Raw genomic sequence first — 21,580 nt, 5'->3', positions numbered from 1 at the left:
GAGACAGTGGCACTCTGACGCATCTTCACAAAACATAAAAGCAAAACTAGAACATTCCCAGAAGGATTAAAAATAAAGGACTTGGTGAGATACTGTGTGTAAAGGATAATCCCTTAGATTATTTCAAAGCACCCAAGTTACAACAAAGCCAGATTAATCCATGCTGGAATTCAAAGCATCACTACACACAGCAACAAAGCAATTCTGGTCTGCTTTAAAAATATCATCAAAGGCAGTTCTATGAATTTAGACCACAAATATCTAAATAGCCTCATGAGCATTCCTGCAACAATGACAGGTTGTTAATGAAAGGGACGGTCCCAATTTTAGGACCACGATCAAGGACAGGGGAGAGTGTGAAGTTAACAGGTCACCTGAAGCACTTTCTACTGAGAGAAGTCAAAATGAAAACTGTTTGTTGTGATGCTGGTAGAGTGTGTAAGAGCAAGAACTTTTTCTTTTGGAAAGACACATTGTTTATGAGTCATTTTTCACAACTCTAAATTTCTAAAACACATCTTACAAAGCTTCACTGTTCTTAAGAACAGATGAAACTGAAACAATTTGCATATCTAGAGCATAAACTGTAAAAAGGATGGACCTTATGACAGCTTGTCATGAGTGAAGCCAAACCAAGCTGAAACCTTGAATGTTGACGATTGACACCAATGTGGAAGTCCCTTACACGCCAATTTTGAAATGCCTGTTTTTACACCACAGATTACATGTTTTTCATAATAAGGCCTGATCAAGGGCTTTGCCAACTTGAAAGGCAGACACTCCGCAGCTGCTCATGAGAAGTCTCAGACATGCCTCAACTCTGTCTCTTAGCCTCTAGCCAAGTCCCCTAAAAGTTAGGTTGGGTAAGCATTGCCAGATGAAACTAATAAGAAATAAAAGGGTGACATCACTGAAATTACATACATGGTTTATGCAACAACAAGCTAACATTCAGAGCTTCTCCTATTATCAGTAGAAGTAATAAAGCACACCTCCTCCATGTTTTTGGATGGGACTTGAAACAAACTGTAAGATTAAATGAGGAGGAGAAATGATGAGACATAGCTTTAGTAAGAGTCACTGTTATTTCCATAACTGTCTTCCCAGGATTTTTTTTGTCGTTTTATTTACTTATTTATTTATCTATTCATTTATTTATTTTTTGTGAGTTACACGTGTCGTGGCTAGCAGTAGGGGCGGGATGTCAGTGCTGGATACACAATCCTACTGTGCAGACTGTGCAAAATGTCAGCACCTGTCAGTTCACTTTGGCACAACTACAGAAGGTGTAGACACTTATTCCAGGTTCAAACAGATATAATTAGCCAATGTTAAAATAGAGGTATCGATAGAATTCTTATATTTAGGTGAACTTTGCCTTTAAGACTCACCATTGAAAGAGACCACAATGTCACAGCTTGTTTCCCCAGAGCAATGATGATAAATACACACACACTTGATTTCATGCTGACCACTATTTGTGCACTTATTGTGCATTAATGTGTGAGGATTGTATAATTTCTGTCTGGTAACTCCGTATCCAACATATGAACAGTTGGTACTTTTCTGTGTTATTTTTCACTGCTACTTGACCTGTGGCACAGGATATACTCACTTCCCAGCAGCGTAGACCTCCGCTGTGTCAAACAGATTGATGCCATTTTCATAGGCGAGAGTCATCAGCTGCTCTGCCATCTGTTTGGATAGCAGGGGAGAGGGAACACAGAGGGCAGAGGATGGGGTGAAAGACCACCGATGTGAGGTGTAAAGACTTTTTGTATAATTAAACTTCCTTCCTATGTAAAATCTGTTTGTTCTCTAGCTGGTGACTCCCTGTGGTTGTATGTTTTCACTCTGGGTAAAAATAGGATTCTTGAGTAACCCTGATCATATGGAGCATTTCCATTCTCAAGCTTTGACTGATGGAAGATGACAAAATCCATCTGTTCTCACCTCGTCCGTTATCTGTCCGCCGAATGTCACCCATGTTCCTACAGAGAGAAAAAGACAGTGGGGTTAGAGTGGGAGCACATAAACATACGTAGATGCACAGATGAGGCAGCAACAGTGATTCGATATGTTCTGCTCAAGTAACAATACATAAGGTTCAAAAGACAAGATCTAGCAAGGAAAATAGACTAAGCAGGTTAAGTTATTTGGCATTGGCAGAGAAGATTTCATGATTGCATTAATTCTTTATGAGCACAACATACTCATCTCTGCTGCTCATCCCACAAAAGCATGTTCCTTTCAAATGTAGCATTTAAAAACAGATTTCCCCAGATTATAAGATTTATTGCCAAGAAGCATTGTTATAACAAAGAAAACATCTTCTAGACATAAGTTTTTTAGGTCTTCGTTTTGTTGGGATGGTATATTTTAACCACCAGGGACTGAAGGTTTGTGAATCCCTTTCTAAAGTTGGTTATACAATGTCTTTGTGATGCAGCAAAGTTATGTGTGCGACTCATGATCCAAGAGGCTCTTACCTAATCCAAGGCAGGACACCCGCAGGCCTGACTTCCCAAGGTTTCTGTCAAAACAGAGAGAATCGCATTAACATTAATGGAGCACTGAGGTAGCAGTGATTTGTTTTTTTTGGGGGCGGTGGCAAAGACCTTTGGAAAAAGCCTTTAAGCATTGTTTTTATCTTTGATTGATCGATAAAAAATGAAGAAAGGATGTTGTGACTTGTAAAAATGAAAGAAAGTTTAAAGCTTAAAGTTAAAGTTGACAGAGGAGATAATTGAGAAAGACAATGTATCTGTTTAATGGATTTGAAGCCAACTTGTGACAGATTGAATGGTGAAGGAAGAACAGCTACACGTGCTTCTGATGCTATGTCGGTTTGTGTTTGTGTGTTTGCAGAGAAATGTCTGAGGAAAGCTGAGTTGAGGGAGTGGGGTTTTAAGCGTGCCCAGCATGACATCCAGAAAAACATTTTCTCAGAGCACACCAGGATCCCTCAGCAGCCGTCTGACTAAAATCCCCCCACAGCAACGAAGCTCGACTACACACACGACTTGCTCCTAAAGCTGGCGTCTCAGAGCCTATCAGAGCCCAGACAGACCTCTCTGCTGACAATCACAGCTTTTGACGGGTCTTTGATTCTTTTGTGCCGTCTTTTAAACTTTTCTAAGGCGTCTAGCTTCCCTCACTAAATGGAAATATCACAATGCACTTATTATGAGTACAGAAATATCTTTTTGTAGTTACATTAGCTATGAAACCTTTTATTTCCAGGAAGAATTCAGAGTAGTTTCAGACTATTAGTACTCCAATTCCTTTAGAAACGGCTGATCTAAGAGATGATTAAACACAAAAACTGTGTGCTACCTCTGGTCAACCTCCAATAAAAGATAAGCTAGCAGTGTAAAGAGATAAAAGAAATGTGGCATCAGAGATGATGTAACATGTGCAGGAGTCAAAGTGAGCGTGTGGGAGGATATCTAATTTATTTTTATAAGACTGCCTCTATAGAAATTCAGTTGGAATCAAAGAGAGGGAGACAGAGGATAGGTGTTCAGTGTGTGTGTGTGTACGTGGTGCAGATGTGTGTGTGTTTCACAGGATCGTGCTTGTGGCTGTATGTGTGAGTTGGAGATGTGTGTGTGGGGGTGTTTTGTGAAGCCATGATAAGATTGCTGAATTGCTGCAGTGACTAACAAAACACTTCTTTCAGTGTGGTCTGAACACTGAGTCCAAAAGAACTGACTAAACCGTTTAAAATAAAAATGGACATGTTGACAGTTTCATGTCTCTTCTGAGCAGGTTTAGTCAGCTGCGTTTGTGTTGTAGCAGAATGTTTTACATTCCTGTTTGATGTATTTTCATCTGCATACTTCTTATATTTGAAGAGTTAATCTGGTTAAATGTTCACTACATCACCAGTTCCACCATAGATGCTCACAGAGTCCCCTCTTTCATTTATATTCTTTAGCTTCAACATCAAGATGCGCATCCATGGCAAAAATCAATATTTCTAGAGCCAACAGAGACGGTACGGTATTGAAAAATAATTATATCACTTCCATTTTCTTGCATTCTTTGCAAGTTAAGCATTTGTGTCTAGGTTTATTCCCACAAAGAGACTCATTAAAGGGATCTGATTTTGTCAGTGATGTCTGTAATTATATTTCAGATCTTGCTGGCTTTATACCTAGAAGATGGGTGACCCCCAAGCAAACCCCAGTCAGTCACGAGGGAGAGTAGAAAGCGATTAAAGAATCTGGTGGGACTATATGGCCCTTGTGGTGTATCGCAGTGACAAGGTTAACACAAGTCCCCTTCGGCAAACCACAGGAGCTTATCTACGATTAACTGACTGATAATAGCACGAGTGAAATACACCCTCTGGGGACCTGCTGTTTGGCGTGACAAGCAGAGATAACTGAAAACAAATGAACTACTGACCAATATCTTTGGTAAAAAATGTTTTGAAGATTAACAAAGAAAATTTGTTTTAAAAAAGCCCAAATATCTCCATCATGGAAATAGATTCTCAATAATCCTGCTTTGGTAGAGCTGAAAAAGAGGAGGCACAGTTTGTTAAAGTCTCGAGGTAGTATCATGAAAATTGTCCCCTGATCAGCCATGACTGTATTATGCTATGTTAATTTAAACTGATTCACAAAATGGCTCATAAAAATTACGCTTAGTATGAATACTGTGCAAGCTTGCTTTACCATGAATACTGCACATCCTCCACTTTCAGGCACTTTCCCAAACCTAAAAATAAGTCAGGATATCGGAATAGAAAGTTCTGCCCTTGCTGTTGTTCTCATTTTAAGAAGTCCTATTGTCAGCACTTTGTTCACTGTTCAATATTTTACTTGACTGGCCTTGAATACTGCATTGTGCATTGCTGCAGTGACCCTGTGCCAGGTCCTGCAGACAGGCTGGGGTCAGGTTCCTGCTGAGCCTAAGCAGACATGAACCACAGCAGTAAAGTCATCGCTTTTACACCCTGCTCAATAATAAAGGAGACAGGTACAGTACAGGACAGCAACACCGCTGCAGCTGTAGAAACAAAGACAGATAAGTCCCAGGGAAAAGGACACGTACTGACCTAGCACCACTGCATTGAAATGCCCTGTACCTTCTTCTCCAATCTCATCAGTCTAAAGCCAAATTGAACAGTCGAAAGCTTTCATTTTGGTGTGTAGGTTTTATTGGATTACGTGTGGCCTAGAGATCTATTTGGAGCTTGTTTGAACAGGTTTCATTACACTCTTGCTTGTCAGAATGAAAGCTGTATGTCTAAGTCAATCATTCAAGCAGTGGTGCTGACCTAGGCAGCCATCGATGAAGGTTGACCTGGAGTGGTTTTCCTGTCTTCATCAAGGTCTGTGTAAGCCAGAGGATATCAAAGGTCACCCTGGGGTTATTTTCATTATTGGTTATTGAATTGTTTGTGAATGAATCACAGTCACTGAAAATAAAAATATAAAAAGGTAACATCAACACATCAACAGAAAGGGTGCACAAATAGATGCGAGCAGATGAACATTAGCGCTAATTCCGGTTGGAAATGGAAAGGGTTTTGACTCCACTGAGGCCTGCCAGTAGCTGAGCCACCATTTGAATTCTGGTTTAAGCCAAAAAACCATTATCCATGACCAACATGTCCAACGCTGTAATTCATCTTATCAGTGGGTCCTGAGAATCAAATGTTGATTTAACAACACATTTCCAATCTATTCAGAGCTGATATGTGTCATTCCCATGACTATCACGCAGTCAGTCAATAACTGGTAAACAAATGCTGCTGCTAGTGCTCAATGCAATCCATATAATCATAAAAACACCTCAAAGACATGATGAAGTGTTTTGTGACAAAAAGATGTATGACACAACTGAGATGCCAGGGTTTTCATTGGCTACCGAGCAGATATACCATTTAACCAATGAAACTGGATTACAGTCATTTAGACTCAGGTTTCATAAGCACCAAATATTTGATGACAGGACAGAGTATTTAAAATTTTGAAATAAGCTGTTGAAATTCAAAGTAAAGAAGGGGGATACACTTCACAAATTCTTCACTGATATTGCAGATCATTATTGCATGCAGTTAGCTTGAGTATATGACTCAGCAAAATAAAAACTTATGTGCCTTTTGTCTTTTCAATTCACCAGGTCAATACTGCCACTGCTGGTACACAATGTACGCCTGAGCAGCTCCTGACCACAACGGCCCACTGGTGGACTGTGATGGATTTAATGGTTCTCAATAGAAACTTCTGCCATCAGTTCCTGAATATGGTGTGGATGAGTGACTAAGACTAGCAGTGCTAAGTGCTTTGAGTGGTTGGAAAGACCAGAAAAGCGCTATAAAAGTACTGGTCCAATAACCATTTACCATTTACCATTACCATTTTAGAGCTGCTAGTGCCAGTCATGACTCTTCACACTGAGTTTGCAGATGATAATATTGATAAATAAGAGAATGTTTCGACTAGTTTCTAGGTCTGTTTAAGTTATATGAGTTTAGTAAAACATCTGCAACAAAAAGGGGAGGATGGGATGTAAAAGACACCATCCCCCGTCCAATGTGTGTCAACAGAGAAAAAAGCTATTCAGATCCATGGTGTTTTTTGAACCAGGTTGTTAACATGTTTAAGATTGCTGTATTGGCTTGAGGTTGATACATTTTCCAGTGTTTCTGCAGAGTGGAGTCTGAAATAAGTGCAGTTTTTAGCATAGAAGGTTGCTGCTTGCCGTGCACATACCAACTGCAGGTCTAACCAGTAAACACAACCCCCAAAATGAAAACACGACGTCTGCAACCTTTGTAACTGACCTTTATATGAAAAATAAAACTTCATAGCCAAATATAGAACAATCTTCCATCCAAAAAGATACAACTTGTGTCAGAATTATAAGTTCCCCATGTAACAACAATACACTCAACTCAGGATACCATATGGTTTAGAAATCACAATGCTGAGGTCACAATATGATCTTTTTATGGGAGGTACAGTTTGTGTTCAAGCTTTCACGAAGAGATTTCCTCAAACTAAAATCTTATACATAGATCCAAAAAGACAAATATCAGCATGGTAGGCAAATATGTTTTGGCGGTCTGCCTAGGTGCTGTCTATGTGTTGGACACACTGGCAATGCATCAACTCCACTGAAAATCTTTATCTGCTGCCGACATGTCTGTACACCTGTGTTCAGCTACAGACATAAAAGATGTCTGAAAAGTCAGGGGCTGTTAAAGAAAGGATTCATTCTTCATCTTGCAGTTCTTTGTACAATTTTCAACTGCCTCAACAGGCCCTGGTAATGAGTGTAGCCAACTTCATTTACACAGGGTTTCTATTTAGATGTTTCTGTCAAATCTGCTGTAATCAAATGTCATTAACAGTATCTCACTGAGCTTGAGAGGATTGAGAGAGACATATATTGATGCAGGAGCGTATACACATCAATTCTGTTCCTGGCTGATTGAGGTGAGCATCAGGGAGGGCTAAAGGCTCAGAGTCAGCAGACTAAACGTCAGAGGGTTTAAAGTCAATATGAAGTCAGTGGACAGGACAGACAGGACAGGACAGAGTGATGAATGAGGAAACAAGGTCACAGCGCTGTAAAGAGGAACGTGTTGAGAGACATGTTCACTGAGCAGAACTATTAATAAAACGAACCCGTGGCTTTAACTTCAGAGAAACATGCATGTCAAATGCCAGTGGCTCGTGGTGGCTGCAGGTGCTTTCCTCCAGCATTCACAAATGACAGAGTCACAATAAAACTGCTGAGGTACTGGGTTCAAAATGTGCTGATTGGTCACATAAAAGAGGTACAAATGGTGAGCCACTTTGCTCTCAAAAGCTGCTTTCATACTCTGACTGCAGTGTTTCCCACAGGATTTTAAGAGACTGTGGTGGCAGAGTCGCTGACCCTCGGCGGTTTTAATGTGTGTGTACGATTTTAAGCACGATGTATCGCCCTTACAGTAAGTGCAGTTTGGGACCATGGACATGAACGTACGCTGATAAATAAGAACTTACAAAGGCATATCAGAAATATTTTAAATTTGATTCAGAAACAAAACCAAAAACTCACTTACTCACAATATTTTGAAAAATTTACTGAACAGCATTTCAACAACAGGTTATTTACACTATTTCCATGATCTGTGATCCTTTATCAGGCTACTGAGACTGTAGCCTACCGTTATTCTTCTTCTCTCTGCTCCCTTATCTGGATTTAGGACTGTTGTGTTTTCATCATTTTTTTTTCTACAGTGACTGCAGAAAATAGTCTAAATAAATAAAGATGCCTAAATTTGCTGAGGCCCACTTCATCACAAAATGTAGCCTAAATCAATGCAAGATCATTTTCTGACTGATATTTCCTGATATTGCTGTGTATCTGGCTTTGAGATAAATTCAGCTTCTTCCATGCTCTCTCCGTATGTTATGTTCACCGTCTTACGCTGATGTCACTATAAAATCCCACAGCGCACATGGCTACTTAATATGCACGTACTGATTTGCATTGACCATATATGGTTATGTTCGGGCGTGCTGAAGGCGGGAAACGAGGTGTGTTCACGTCACCGCATTTACGCTGTTCTCGGCGCGGTGTGGTTTATCACAGGGAATAGCGTGCAGCCGTGTGTACACAGAGTTTGATAGATCTGAATAGAGTGTATATATTTTGGTCGTATGCACGTTTTGCCTTTTCGTCGTAAGTGAAACTTAAGAGGACTTTTACACGCTGTAAAAAAATGAGGCCCCAGGAGAGGAGACTATGAAATAATAAGCCGCGTCAGCTCGTTGGGATGGTAACAGGTGATTGTACTGTGTGCCTGCACTGACTCTGAATGCGCTATGATATTAAAACAGTGTGGTCGCTCTCGTCACTGAAACTCTGGAACCGAGACGTGCGCTGTGCAGCCGGTCCTCTTCCAGTGAAGGGAGGCAGACAGCGCAGTGAGCTACTGTGGCCACGGCTGCAGTTAGCATGAGCGCTAATGCCCAAAAAAGACGTTGCACGTACCTCAGAGTCAGACGCCCCGCTCCAGTGTCTCTGGAATCTGGTTTGCGTCAAACGTATCAGCGACGTGTATGAGCGTGACCAGTGCGCGCGCACTCTTGTTCTTGCTTGTTTACGTGCGGTAGGAAATTACAGCTGTGCAATGATCTGACCGAGTGACGGATCGTATTTTTTTCTCCATATGAGACTGTGGCGGGGCCAAATGAGACTGTGGCGGGCCGCCACAGTCTCATTAATTAATGGGAAACACTGGACTGTGATTAAAGGAGCACTTCACCCTAAAATGCATATCTGTCACTGTGTGCTTCCCTGTATCAGCTTTAACACCAACAAGCACACCATGTGCTAGCCCTGTGTATCCTGGTACATCCGACCCACGTCATTGGTGCACAACATGACCACTTCACGGTGCACATCCTGCAGCATCCTACAGTAAGGCTCTGTTCACTTGCTGCAGGCTAGATGACCTTTTTCGGAGTGAAAACAAAAAGACTCACTTCTTGTTTCAGAGAAAGCCAAAGGTAGATTTGCGGGGGTGAGTTGTGACTGAAGGTGAGTAGATTCCAACACTTTTTTTTCTTTTTCCAAAAAGAGCTATAGCTTTAAAAGAATACGTTGGACAGTTTTTGAAATACACAACTCGGTTTCCTTTCTTAAAGTAAACACAAGAAAATCAATAATGACGTACAAAGCGAGGGCCTGAAATAAATAAGCTAAACTCGGCACAAAAGAAAAGGAAATCGAGTTTAGTTCAAGCTATGATTACAGAAGATTGATCCCTGAGCTCACTCAACTATGAGTGATATTGCATTTAAAGTAAAAAGACAAGTTGTGGTCCTTAATGACTTTCTGTACTGTTTTGCATGGAAACCCTGTTTTTAGTCCTTTGGCTAAGCTAAGATAACCCAGTGGTGGCATACAGACAGGCATAAAGATAGTGTTGATCTTTTAATCCAGCATCTAAGAAAAACCAAAATAACCCCTTTCCCAAGATGTGAAGTTATTTTTTTTAATTCACATCTCAACACAAGGCTTTACCCCTTAAGATGATCTCTCATTACTTTCATTGAACTTTCTCATGTCCTCCTAATCAACTTCCCATTCGCAGATCTTAGTTTCTGAGTTGTTTCTTACTTCTGTGTAAAACCAATAAAGGTCTGGAAAAAGCTATTAGCTAGATGGTTAAGGGAATACAAGTCTTGATACATCTCCTACAAAAGACAAAGAATGTTATATTTTGCAGGATTTTTTTTAACTGTCAGCTACAATGTTCCTTTGAAGTAATTATAAGTACAGTTATGTCTTCCCAGAGACAAATACTGCCAAACAGGAGCCCCACATTGTGCCCACAATTATAAATTGTGTTCGAACGGGCTATAAAGATGTTTCCATTATCTGTTACTGTAGCCATGAGATGACTTTCCTGTTTCCAGGATGTTTACGTCCTCCACTGTCAGCAACCTCGCTCTCATATCTGCTCTTGGCATGATCCAAGATCCTTCATCGCTCTCTCTCGGAAGCCATTAAATGAGCACACGCTCGGTCATAAACTGTACATATACTGGTATTTCCTTGCAGCGTGATATTTGACAGCAGCCTGAGAAAATGTCAAATGTGATTTCATTTGGAGTACAGCAACTTCACACATAAAGCACGAAGCAGCCAGAAACATAGAGCCACTGGCACTGGAGCACTGCAAGACACTCGTCAATGGCACTTAATGTGTTTTTTTTTTTTACTTAGGCATAAACAGATTGTCAGCTCAGAGGGTTTTCCTTAGGCTGAATTTGTTTCTTCTTCTTACTCGGGCGCTTTTCAGAGGCTCTTTTCTGAGGAGAAATCTGCCACTGCCTACGGGAATGGAAAATCTGCTGCTATACGCTGAGGAAGAATGAGAGGGAAAGTTATTTAAACCTGCAGGGGATTCCAAGATCGAGCAACGGTTCTTATGCAGAATCTTTAATGCCACACTGAGCTGCGCTCTTACATCTTGACATGCTTTTAAGTTGGCTATGATAGCCAAAGGATACTTAAGAAGTGCATACAGAACTATGCTGTTCCAGCTGTTCCAGCTGATATCATACACAATATTTTCACCATAATCATTGGCACTGTGGCCACAAATCTGTTTCATGGCTCTTTCTGCTGCTCCCTCCAACAAACCTCAAAGAAATGGCAGTTCAACATGTGTCTGCCTCTGCCCGAGGTTTCTGCCTGGCAAACACAAGTTTGTCCTTGTCAGTGTTACTTACAAAATGTTGCAAAAGTATTGAGCTCATTGAGGATAACTGTTGGATCAATAAAAGTTTTATAAAGGAAGGTCTCCATCTGCTCTTTTGTAAACTGTTTACAAATAAAAAAGTAGTGATATGGCGCAGTACAAACAAAACAGACTAATTCACATTTGCTTGCAGTACAAGCACACAAAGGGTTATTTATCATCATACATAAATCAAATAAATTCATAAATATCAATAAGAGGTTAAAAAAAATGAACTTAGAAATCGAAAAGGTGCAATGAACAGGATAAAAAAATGAACTGCAACAACATGTCAGTCCATTAAGTTGGTCGCCCCCTGGGCCTAATTGTTCATAAACACTTGCTAAAGTGCCCTCCTGGTAGGCAAAACACAATATAGAGGGTATGCGTTCACGTCACTTCCCCTCTGGGACACGCCCACTTCAGTTGGACTGAGTGGCAAAACAAAGCCTACATAGCATTGTGGAGTGCGGCAGTAAACACGACGAGACCTGTTAAAATGTGGAATATGACATAAAGTTATGGAGAGTTGGAGTGGCATAAAGTGGCATTGATTTGTCAAAGCTACCAAAGAACCAGGGTTCCACAAATATTGACATGTGGACAGAAATCACATCCTGACATTTATTTGTACCTGATTTCAGCGCCAGGAAAACACACAATGTAACACCTGAAAGTGGCAAAAGCTTCGACATGATTCAATTTACAGTAAGTGTATTTACCCAAGTGAAGCTCATATCATCTATTTGTACCTTTGATATTTAACATAGACTGTCTTATTAATGAACGTTTAGTCTCTGCAACGGTATTGAAGTGTAGTTAATATCAAATACTTTATACAACACAGCTACAGCTGCTCATGCTGTTGTTCCCCCCCATTTATAAAACTGGGTTAGCCTCAGTTTCGGTTAGTTTACCAATCATGTCGAGCAAAACGTTCATAATCATACAAAGACAAAATTGTATCAGTTATGAAAAATATGATGAATGAAAAATGCGAGAGATTTCGTAATTTAAGGAATGATTTAACCCCAAAATACAACATAAATTGATGTTAACTGACACAAAATGGGAACCGCAAATCCAGCCATAGTTGCCTGGATTGGTTCTGAAAATTGCAGCAATCCATCAGTTTCTCTTCTCTTAGTCTTTCAGTAGTCTGTCAAAAGATAGCTCTGATTGCTTTTCAAACTTGTTAGTTCAATCAATTAAGCTAACAGCCCTTCCCCATTTTTGATTTTGTTTAAGAGTTTAGACGGTATTTAAGCCAATGCTGCCACTCATCTCCCTCTTTCTGCCACTCAGTGGGCGTAACGGCAGCGACTTCCGCTTGCTGTGACATCACGTGCATACCATCTATTCTGCCCTCTTGGATGGCAAAAACGCATGCAGTATGAGCCCTTTTTCCTTTTTAGCCCCTGCCCTTAAAAAAGTCTGTGTATCGCTGCTGTCATTATCAAAGAGGGAACAAATAGTCAAATGTAGATCTACCTTAGCGTTCTCTCAGTACCGCCCAGCTCAAAACATCATCAAACAATCAACAGATTCCTCCCTGACTGTGCTCTAGTTTGAGGTATTATCATAAAAAGCCCACAGATAATTAACTTGATGTAGGGAAGCATCTTGTTGAGGATTGCATTGGGCACTTGGTCAATTTTGGAGCAAACTGGTGCCATCTGGCTAATTAAAAAGACGTTGAGGTTAAATATTCATAATACACATGACTGGGCATGATGCTGTTGGGTGGGTGGACTTTTTCCCCTGCTGGCCTCTGCTCTATTACTTCCTGAAGTAAACTAAGGCTCCAGCCTCTTGCTACAGCATAGCCTCACTTCTATTTGTGCTACATTTCTTCCTCAACTGCTGCCTTACAACGTTATGTAACAAGCGGCTCAAACGCTTCTCATGCAGAAAGAAATGCTAAATACAAATTTTATTGTCAAAACAAGTCTGTTGATTCAGCACTCATTTAGACATCAGAGCAGAGCAACAGTGGCAGCTTTCAGTTACCACACGCAGAGCGATTTAACATAAAACTGTTGATTTTTAAAAATCATTTCAGGGCAGAATACTAAAAACATTATGCAAACATTTAAAGTAGTGACACCATAAATAACAAAGTATGATACACTGGCAGCTTAAAATGTAAATGCTGAGTGAATTAAGGACTTTCATGTTTCTTCAGCATACAACAGACTTATTAAACCCAGGCTATTTCTGGAACATTTAAGAAATAACAAGCAGAGGGAAATGATGGGTGCTTAGACACACATACCCGGACACACACGCACACACACTAATTAAACTCTATCAGTGAGGCAAAGAAAGAACAGCTGTCTTCATTTTCTCCCTCAACGTAACCTCTCACATTCAGACACGCTTATAGAAACATAGGCAAAATAGTCCCCCATCTTACTCACTCTTTATACACCAACACAGACAGAACCTTAGTACATACAGTGAATCTCAAGCCCACATCAATAAATGAACCATCCCACCGTTTGGCTATTTCTCTCCTCTTGCCCAGAGCAAACAGATGGCGAGTGTAGTTGGGTGCACATTTGAGATGGTACCTAAGTGGTTACTGTGGCCTGAAATCTGCACTGTGTGGGTCTATGAGTCTTAGTATTTACATCAAAGTGGCCAAAATGTACTGCTGATGTGTGTTTGGTTCAACTATAGCACGATCTATTTATGATTCACATTACAAGAGGGAGTACAGGCTGTGGAAAGCTGGCTCCCTGATGGAGGGCCCTCCGTATGCAAGAGAAAAAAAAAACGTCCCAGCATGCACCCACACTCACGACACCCCAAATGGAACACCCACAGCTTTTGTCACCCAAGCCTGAGCCATGCGGGCTTCTACTATTGTGTATTCAAATAACATAGTGCAGTTTTTTTCTGCCTTATAAAATCCTACAATGAAGACAATACATTCCCATATTTGAGCACAATCAACAAATCCTGGAAGAGATGCATCAATTTCTGACTTCAGAAAAAAATTCAAGCATCTGTTGTTGGAAATTTAGAAAATAAATTTCATTGCAGTTTTATTATCCTTAGATTACAGTCACAAAGATATCCAAGTGAGTTCCAGCAATTGTCTTAACATCTTTCTACGAATATATAATACAGTTAAGAAACACTAACTTCAGCCCTGATAACCAATATGTGTAAGTTTCATCTATGAATCTATGAAACCCTCCCCCATTCCTGACTTCATAAATCCTACCATCTGTTAGCTCACTAAACTTCAAGGAGCACCGAAAGAAAACAGAAGCATCCTCTTACAGCAGAGTCTCATCTCTCTCAATGATAATGATATATCACAACTTCACACAACACAGCGCAGGGATTTGAATGTCATCCGTATTCACAACGGTGCCAGGAGCTATTTACTGTGTATGTGACTCACTGTCAACCCTACAACCAAAAGTGGACCTCCAGGGACGCGAGGAATCCTACTGACAGTCTGGACTAGGACAAGTTACTTGTAGATTTACGCCAGGGTGGGAGGTGAGTCAGCTCTCATTTACATGGCCTCTGCAGTAAACGATACTGAGTCAAACGCAGCAGAAGCCTTTGGAGTTGGTACAAACTGAGACCAAAACAATCTCATGATATGACAAAAAAAAAAGTCCTTCCAAAGCAAATGTAGTTTTCACACAGCACAAAAAACGCAAACCAAACGGAAAATGAGACAAACTTTTCACCTCAGCATTAGATTGCAGCAGTTTATTTGCTTCCAAGGCAAATAATAGTAACTGCATAGGTACGTCATTCTGTCAAAGCCCCTTCCTCTGTCTGATTCTTGGGAGAGGAGCAGATAACCGGACTGTGAAAAGCAGAAGCTTTACGGGATTGATTCCCCCACCTGCACTGCCTCCCCAATCTCCCAGATATTCTCCCATTCCCTGAACCGCTTTACATAATCATAAGCCATTTTGTGTGCATCATTAATTCAGTCCTGACTGAAGTCATTTAATCATTCCTTGGAGGAGGTGTAGGCTCTTGCAGTCAGTCTTGATGATTTTAACCAGTCATGTCATGCAGGTCGGGTGTCACATTACAGAGCGGCTAAGTCTGTGGCGATGCAACCCACTAAAGCTGCTAAAGCAATCCCTTCCGAATCTTGTAGAGATGTTCAGTTTGACGGCTTCCTTGGCCCTGTGTGGGAGGGAGGTCACTTCCAACCTAGCCCACTTCCTCCCCCCTGTGGAATGGCAGTCTTGATTCAAGCTCAAGGCTGCCACTCAAGGCAGCAGAGAGGACTGTATGCAAATGAGCTTGATCTGAATTTTGCAATCCTGCAGCGTGGATAATCGTGGAAAGTTTTGCTGGATGGATAAGCTTGAAGTGTATGGGAACAGTTATGAAACCACTAACCTCCTCAGCTGTCAAAGTGGTGAGAAGAAAAAAAAAACTTCAACCAAATTTAACAAAGAAAAAAAAAAATCTTGAGCTGAAGGATGAAAAGCAAGGCCATGCTGAAGGAGCTGCAAGCTTTATCTGAGATAGGCTGGATTGAAAGATACACAGTGACACAAGCACAGATCACTCCAGCCTACTGTACTTCCTCTTGGGCATGGTGCCTACACCAGCATTAACCTTAGCACTCTGCCTTTCTCTCTTTCACTCTCTACTTCCTCCCCTTTCATTTGCGTCTCTTCATGAACACAAAACACTATGTAGTAGCCTCGGTGCATGCATCTCTGGGTCTCACGCTGCTAAGACTTGAATTACCTTCACTTTACATCAGACGCACAAACACAGAGCCTCTTACAGACTTTGGACTACACTGCGGAAGCCAAGAACACAAACAGCCACTGGCCCTCAAGCTGAAAGTGATTTTACTCATTCAATATCATTAGCCTCAATAATGACAACACGGCAAGGCTGCCGCTGGCTAATCACATGCAAAGCACTGTGAAGGGTCTTCAGACAACAGCGCTGATGATGGGTAATGTGTTTTCTTAAATCAACACCAATCTTTATTTCTATGTCAAGATACTACATTTTTTAACCACAAAATTCTGCTTTGAAACTCTTTGCTTCTGCAGGTTCTGGGCTTTAAAAACAAAAAAACACACAAAAAAGCATTCTGCTTATTATGTTCTTTGAAAAGTTTGTGCAGGTAATCAAAGACACCTAAAAGAAAATTGCACCAATGCTCTTCGTTGTGTCCTGTAGTGTGAGATTTTTGTGGGTGGTTCCAATGCCACATCTGAGAAAGAGTCCTTTCAATATATATTTGGAAGAAAAAAATGAAATGAAAAAAATGTACCAAAAATCTAATTTTTAGGAGTTACGAACAGAGTTCTATCAGAGGTAGTTAAATCGTAAGAAAACCCCTTTACATTACAGATGGTTTAATGTGATAGCTTTGATCTGTTCCTGTCTAAATTGTGGTTTAGGTGAAAAAAAGGGAAATGGATAAAATAAGTGAAAACATGACTGAGACTTTTATTTTAGGCTACACGTGGGCTTCAAACCTCAAACCTCAAAGCCTCTCCAGTAAAGTCCTCATCCCTTTGGACTTCCCAAAACAGACTATTACTGTATCTTTCGACAACAACATTTAATATCACTACGGACAAGTTATTTTACCATTGGATAAAAGTGTCTGACACAGAGTTTAGATAAACTATGGATGCACAGATCTGATCCTGGTATTGGATATCCATCTGACACAGAATAAAAAGTAAGACTAGATATCGGTGACAAAAAGCCAAGCTCAGACAGATCTATTCAACCAAGTTTCGTACTCTTCAGTGCTTACAGCATTTTTTCTTTTAAATTTATCACCTTTGCATGCAAACACTTTTTTAAAAATATTCTTATTCTTTTAATTTTTTTATTACTTGCACCAACAGAACAATATAAATTCCTTGTTAGTAAGAACTACTTGGAAATACATCTGATTTTGAGTCTGAACCATGTGTGTTACTTTTTCAACACTGGTAGGTCTGTGTATTTTCGTTAGGTAGAGCTAATATATCATGAAGGAAGAGATCTACAGCAGCTCAGCAGTTTGGAAGTATTTCATGCCTGTTGTTTTGCCAACGACTCAGACACAACTTCAAATACATGCAAGTTTAATTTCTCACTTATTCTTTACTGAGGTTTACAGATATACTGTTATTCTTGCTAGTATTGAAGATTTACTCACTGCACATCAGCAACTGCATTACATAGTAATACAGTGAGAAAACCACATTTTTTATTTCATTTTAGTTTACACAGCTAGAAATGCTTGAAATTGCAAAACATAATTCCCATCTTCATATTGAGGAATAGAGAGTGTGAAATTACAACTAGGATTGAATCAGATCAGTATTGCTATCCGACAATACCAAAGCCCAGGTTTTGGGACTTAAAAGTTGGATTGGTGCCACCCTAAGATAGAGTGTCACTTAGTCATCTGGAATGAGATCAGGCCAATAGCAAACAACATAAAAAGAGGCAGCAGACCTTAATTTTGTTGTCTTCGACTGGAAATGCCTCAAAAACAGATTTTAATAAGTATAAGGTGCAGAGCTAAGAAGGAGTACAACGTCTGTCGAATTTACAAGGTGTCAGCAACCAGCAATTTCAAATCTCACCATTTTTTAAGGCTGTAAACAAAAGTTGAAACACTGCATGAAGCAGATGCTCATTGTCAAGAGAATTGAAAGCTGTTTCTCAAATAACTGTCATGATATTCTTTTATAGATGTGTTAATCAAGTGAGACAAAAAAAAGTTTTTAGGAGGTCATTCTAAATGTCTTGATGTGTGCTTAGTTTGTATTATTCAATAGTAATGTTTCAGATCAGTGCTTTTATTGGTTGCACCTTCAAAGGTGGAACTTCTCCAGTTCGTCTGAAGTCATCAACCTTTCTGGCGTTATTTGTCCATGGATAATGGATTACTCACAATTCTGCAGAGTGGTAAAACCAGTACACCACTCTCTCTTGCTCTCTCCTGATAGATGCCTGTAGTTATTCTTCCACAGGATTTGAAATCGACACCCAGATTTTAACACCAAATAATTCAGCATGAATAACACCTTTATATGTGGAACAGTGATTCATGCATGACTTTATCATGTAGCAATAGCTATAGAAATATGCAAAGTATATTAAAATGGATCCAGATATAAAGGAATGCAGTGAACTGAAGCATGTTTTTCATCTCAAACTGCTAAAGCTTTCTGTGTGCAGTGGAGTGACAGGTGGAAAAATAGAAACACAGAACGGGTCATTGCCACAAAATAACTCCTGACAGACCGGATGAAGTCTGGGATATAAATCTGATACACTGCATTAAATGCTCGGCCTGCTGCAGATCATGATGTACTGTACCTCACCACGCCGAAAAGTAATGTGAACTCATTTTCTCACCAACACTGCCTACAGACTTTATGTCCTCCCCTACTGTTCAATTTGCCACTCACTCTTCAACCCTCAGTGCCTCAATATGCATTCAGAGATATTCCACTTTATAATCTGCTCCATTTTCAGCCCGTATGAATAATTCACCACACAAATACAGGACATTTGCATTTTGTTATTAAAGCTTTTCCACAAGCAAACCTAAATGTTAAATAAGGGCTTTGGTAGATAAAAGACAGTCATTAGTCTTCTTGACTCCTGGGATTTCTGCACTAAAACAGAACTAACAAACGCTATTTAATACAACACCAAACCATTTATCCACCTTATTAGAATAAAAGCAACTGAACTGTAAACACCACAAAATGCTGACAGTCTGTAATCAACTAATTTAAGGGCTGAGATGAGTGTGCACTGGTGCAGTATGTCAATATATTGCAACTTAAATCTAGCATTATGCAATGGGTATAAGAAAGAAAAATGGCAACAAATTGCTTTACAAAACTTTTCATACAAACAAGTCTGACAAATATTAATGCTTTCAGGCAATTTGTTCACAATAACCTACATTATTGTATTTATTCTAAATATAGGGATTTTCAGTATTTGATTATGTAGAGTTTAGTGTGGCAAAATACAAACTAGATTCTCTTTTTAAGTCAACAACTGAGTTTACTTTTTCTTTATCTTGCATAGAACAGATTGAGAATAAAAAGCCACTTACTGTATCTAAATCACGCACCATTGCTCACCTCTTAAGGTTAAAACATCAGACAGAATTTTAATCTTCTGACATATTTGTTTTATTTTAAGTCTTAAATTACAGTAAATTGTAATTTTGGGTTATAAATTTAACTGTCATCAGTCTTCAACATGTGATCTTAGGCTTTTTCTGACAAAATGACCATGAAAGAAAATCTGGGCTCCAAAATGTGCTCTGCCTGTGTCTGTGATGTCCTGTAATCTGAGGCCAAATAATCTAACCGTCATTATCCAAAATCTACTTTGACAGAGGAAGACAAATCCTCCAGTTTGAGATCCGTTCAAACATTTTGTTTGTGAGGGTCTGAAGTAGTTGGGTTGGATTAATTTCTAACACTTCATTCTTGTCATACCTATACTTCATTCCAGTCTTCATGCTCTGCTCGCTTGATGAAGGTACGCTCTGAACAGAGAGTTGTCCGAGACTTCGAGCCACCATGGCCACAGCCCTGAACTTGCTGCGCGTGCCTGTGTTGGGGCTGTTGGCATTCTGTCTGTTGAGCCGGTCCTCTGTGGTGCGGCTCACCCCCCCACGGTGATCCGTGCAGACTAAAGACACCTGCATGCTGGCGTCGGGCCAACCGTCCCAATTGCAGAAACTCTAATTAAACTGTCTTCTGGATGAACCAGGTGAGACAAACTCTCAGAGGTGGGACCACGTCTGAGGATCCCCTGAGGGGCGTGAGATAGTTCAGGCTCAAAATCCAACGGTACACTCTGTGCCTCCGTTACAAATCACTGTCCAGTTTCTGAAGTGACTGACCTGCTCAGTGTTCAGTCAACAGTACAGCAGAAGGATGAGAGGGCAGATCAGATGAAGAAATGCTGATCAAGTGCAAACAGAATCCTTCTAAAGGAAGTCCAAATTGAAACACATCATTGCAGCATCTCTAGCTCAAGCGATGTGAGAAAAAATACTATCACTGCAGACCTCAGGAAAAATAAAACGCAGGTCCATTGAAGAGCTATGGAATTTAAAAAGTCTTTAAAAACAGAGTCTGAAGACAGCAAAGCATGCAAGGATCTCCTTCTCCAAATTTCCTTGATTCTTCTGGGTGTCCTCCTCTCTCTGTATCATTTAATCAGAGGCTCATCAGAGGCTGACGGGTAGATTTAAACTCGCAATTTCCTTTAAAAGCTGAGCTCAGTGCAAGAGATAACACCTCTCACCGCAGAGCTTTGAGAGTAAAAAAAGCATAGATCCACACAAAGAGCTCAGGAGAATCAAATATGAACACACAGTTCCAGGAGGTTTTCATCTCCTCTTCTGAGTCCGCTTTGACAGTCGCTCTGGCAGCTGAAGATTCTACTACTGCACGTTAGCAAAGGGGCAACCCCATACTCACTCCCCCTGCTCAGACTGTTCCCTGGATTAAACTTACATCCGTACGCCTGTGTGTGCTCGGCATAGAGCAGCACAGTGCACACAGGCGAGAGATGGGAGGAGAGAGGGAGAGAGAATGTGGTGGGAGGGATATGAAGGAAGCTACGAGGAGGAATATTCAGAGAGCTACAGCAGCGTGAGAAAGCCAGGCATTGAAATCTGCTGTGTTCACAGCAGCGCTCTTAAGAAAAAGGGTAGTGGGTTTTGTATTCGTGTTAATCTTTGTCCGTCTGTTGCCCTGCAGTGTGCTTTAATGTGCTTTATTCTTTCAGAGGAAAAAGAGGGGAAGCTGAGTGCTCTATGGTCAGGACTTGGCAAAAAGCTTTGGCCCCCAGAAAGGGGGCTCTCACGTGGGTGTGCTCAACTGCCCATGAAAAATTCATTATGTAACTTTATCTGTGAGAATATATGTCTCAGGCTGAGTTGTTACACACAGACACACAAGTGGGAGCTGTAATGTCTTCATCACGGTGGTATTAAATTTTGAGAGATTTGAAGAATTTACAAATTTTGCGGATTTCTTTGGCTTGGGTAACATCTCATAAATGTGAGTGTGCAACATCTCTTATTGCTTGTTATCAAGAAGACAAACTGATCTGCTAAAAATTAAAACCACTTTTAAGCCAGTTGAGGAACATCAGGATGAAAAATGAGCAGCAAAAATATGATAATGGTTGGGGGGTTGAAAGTAAACACCGGGGTAATTGGACTGAACGCAACAGCGGCTGTGGATTGAAGGGACAGTGGATGAGACACATGCTCCCGGTAATATAATACCGAAGCTTATCTAGGAGGACCAG

General features: G+C 40.4%; 1 protein-coding gene across 5 annotated transcripts in view; it reads right to left on the bottom strand.

The window, feature by feature from the left end:
- kcnab2a (potassium voltage-gated channel subfamily A regulatory beta subunit 2a) overlaps positions 1-21,580 on the bottom strand; it is a 105,842-nt gene that overhangs the window by 13,236 nt on the left and 71,026 nt on the right. For 4 of the 5 annotated variants that reach the window (XM_074667831.1, XM_074667837.1, XM_074667816.1 and 1 more), the window contains 3 exons: positions 2,490-2,533; positions 1,954-1,991; positions 1,616-1,695 (listed from right to left, as the gene is read on the bottom strand). In XM_074667831.1, the coding sequence (XP_074523932.1) occupies positions 1,616-1,695; positions 1,954-1,991; positions 2,490-2,533 (162 nt within the window). Of the gene's footprint in view, positions 1-1,615; positions 1,696-1,953; positions 1,992-2,489; positions 2,534-19,749; positions 20,788-21,580 lie in introns of those variants that run through there. The other variant, XM_074667823.1, reaches the window with a different exon arrangement.

This window comes from Halichoeres trimaculatus, unplaced genomic scaffold (genome assembly GCF_033239565.1).
Source record: "Halichoeres trimaculatus isolate MK-OKI-2021-1 unplaced genomic scaffold, fHalTri1.1 fHalTri1_scaffold_1, whole genome shotgun sequence".
NCBI lineage: Eukaryota > Metazoa > Chordata > Actinopteri > Labriformes > Labridae > Halichoeres > Halichoeres trimaculatus.
This window is presented reverse-complemented; position numbering and strand designations above follow the sequence as displayed.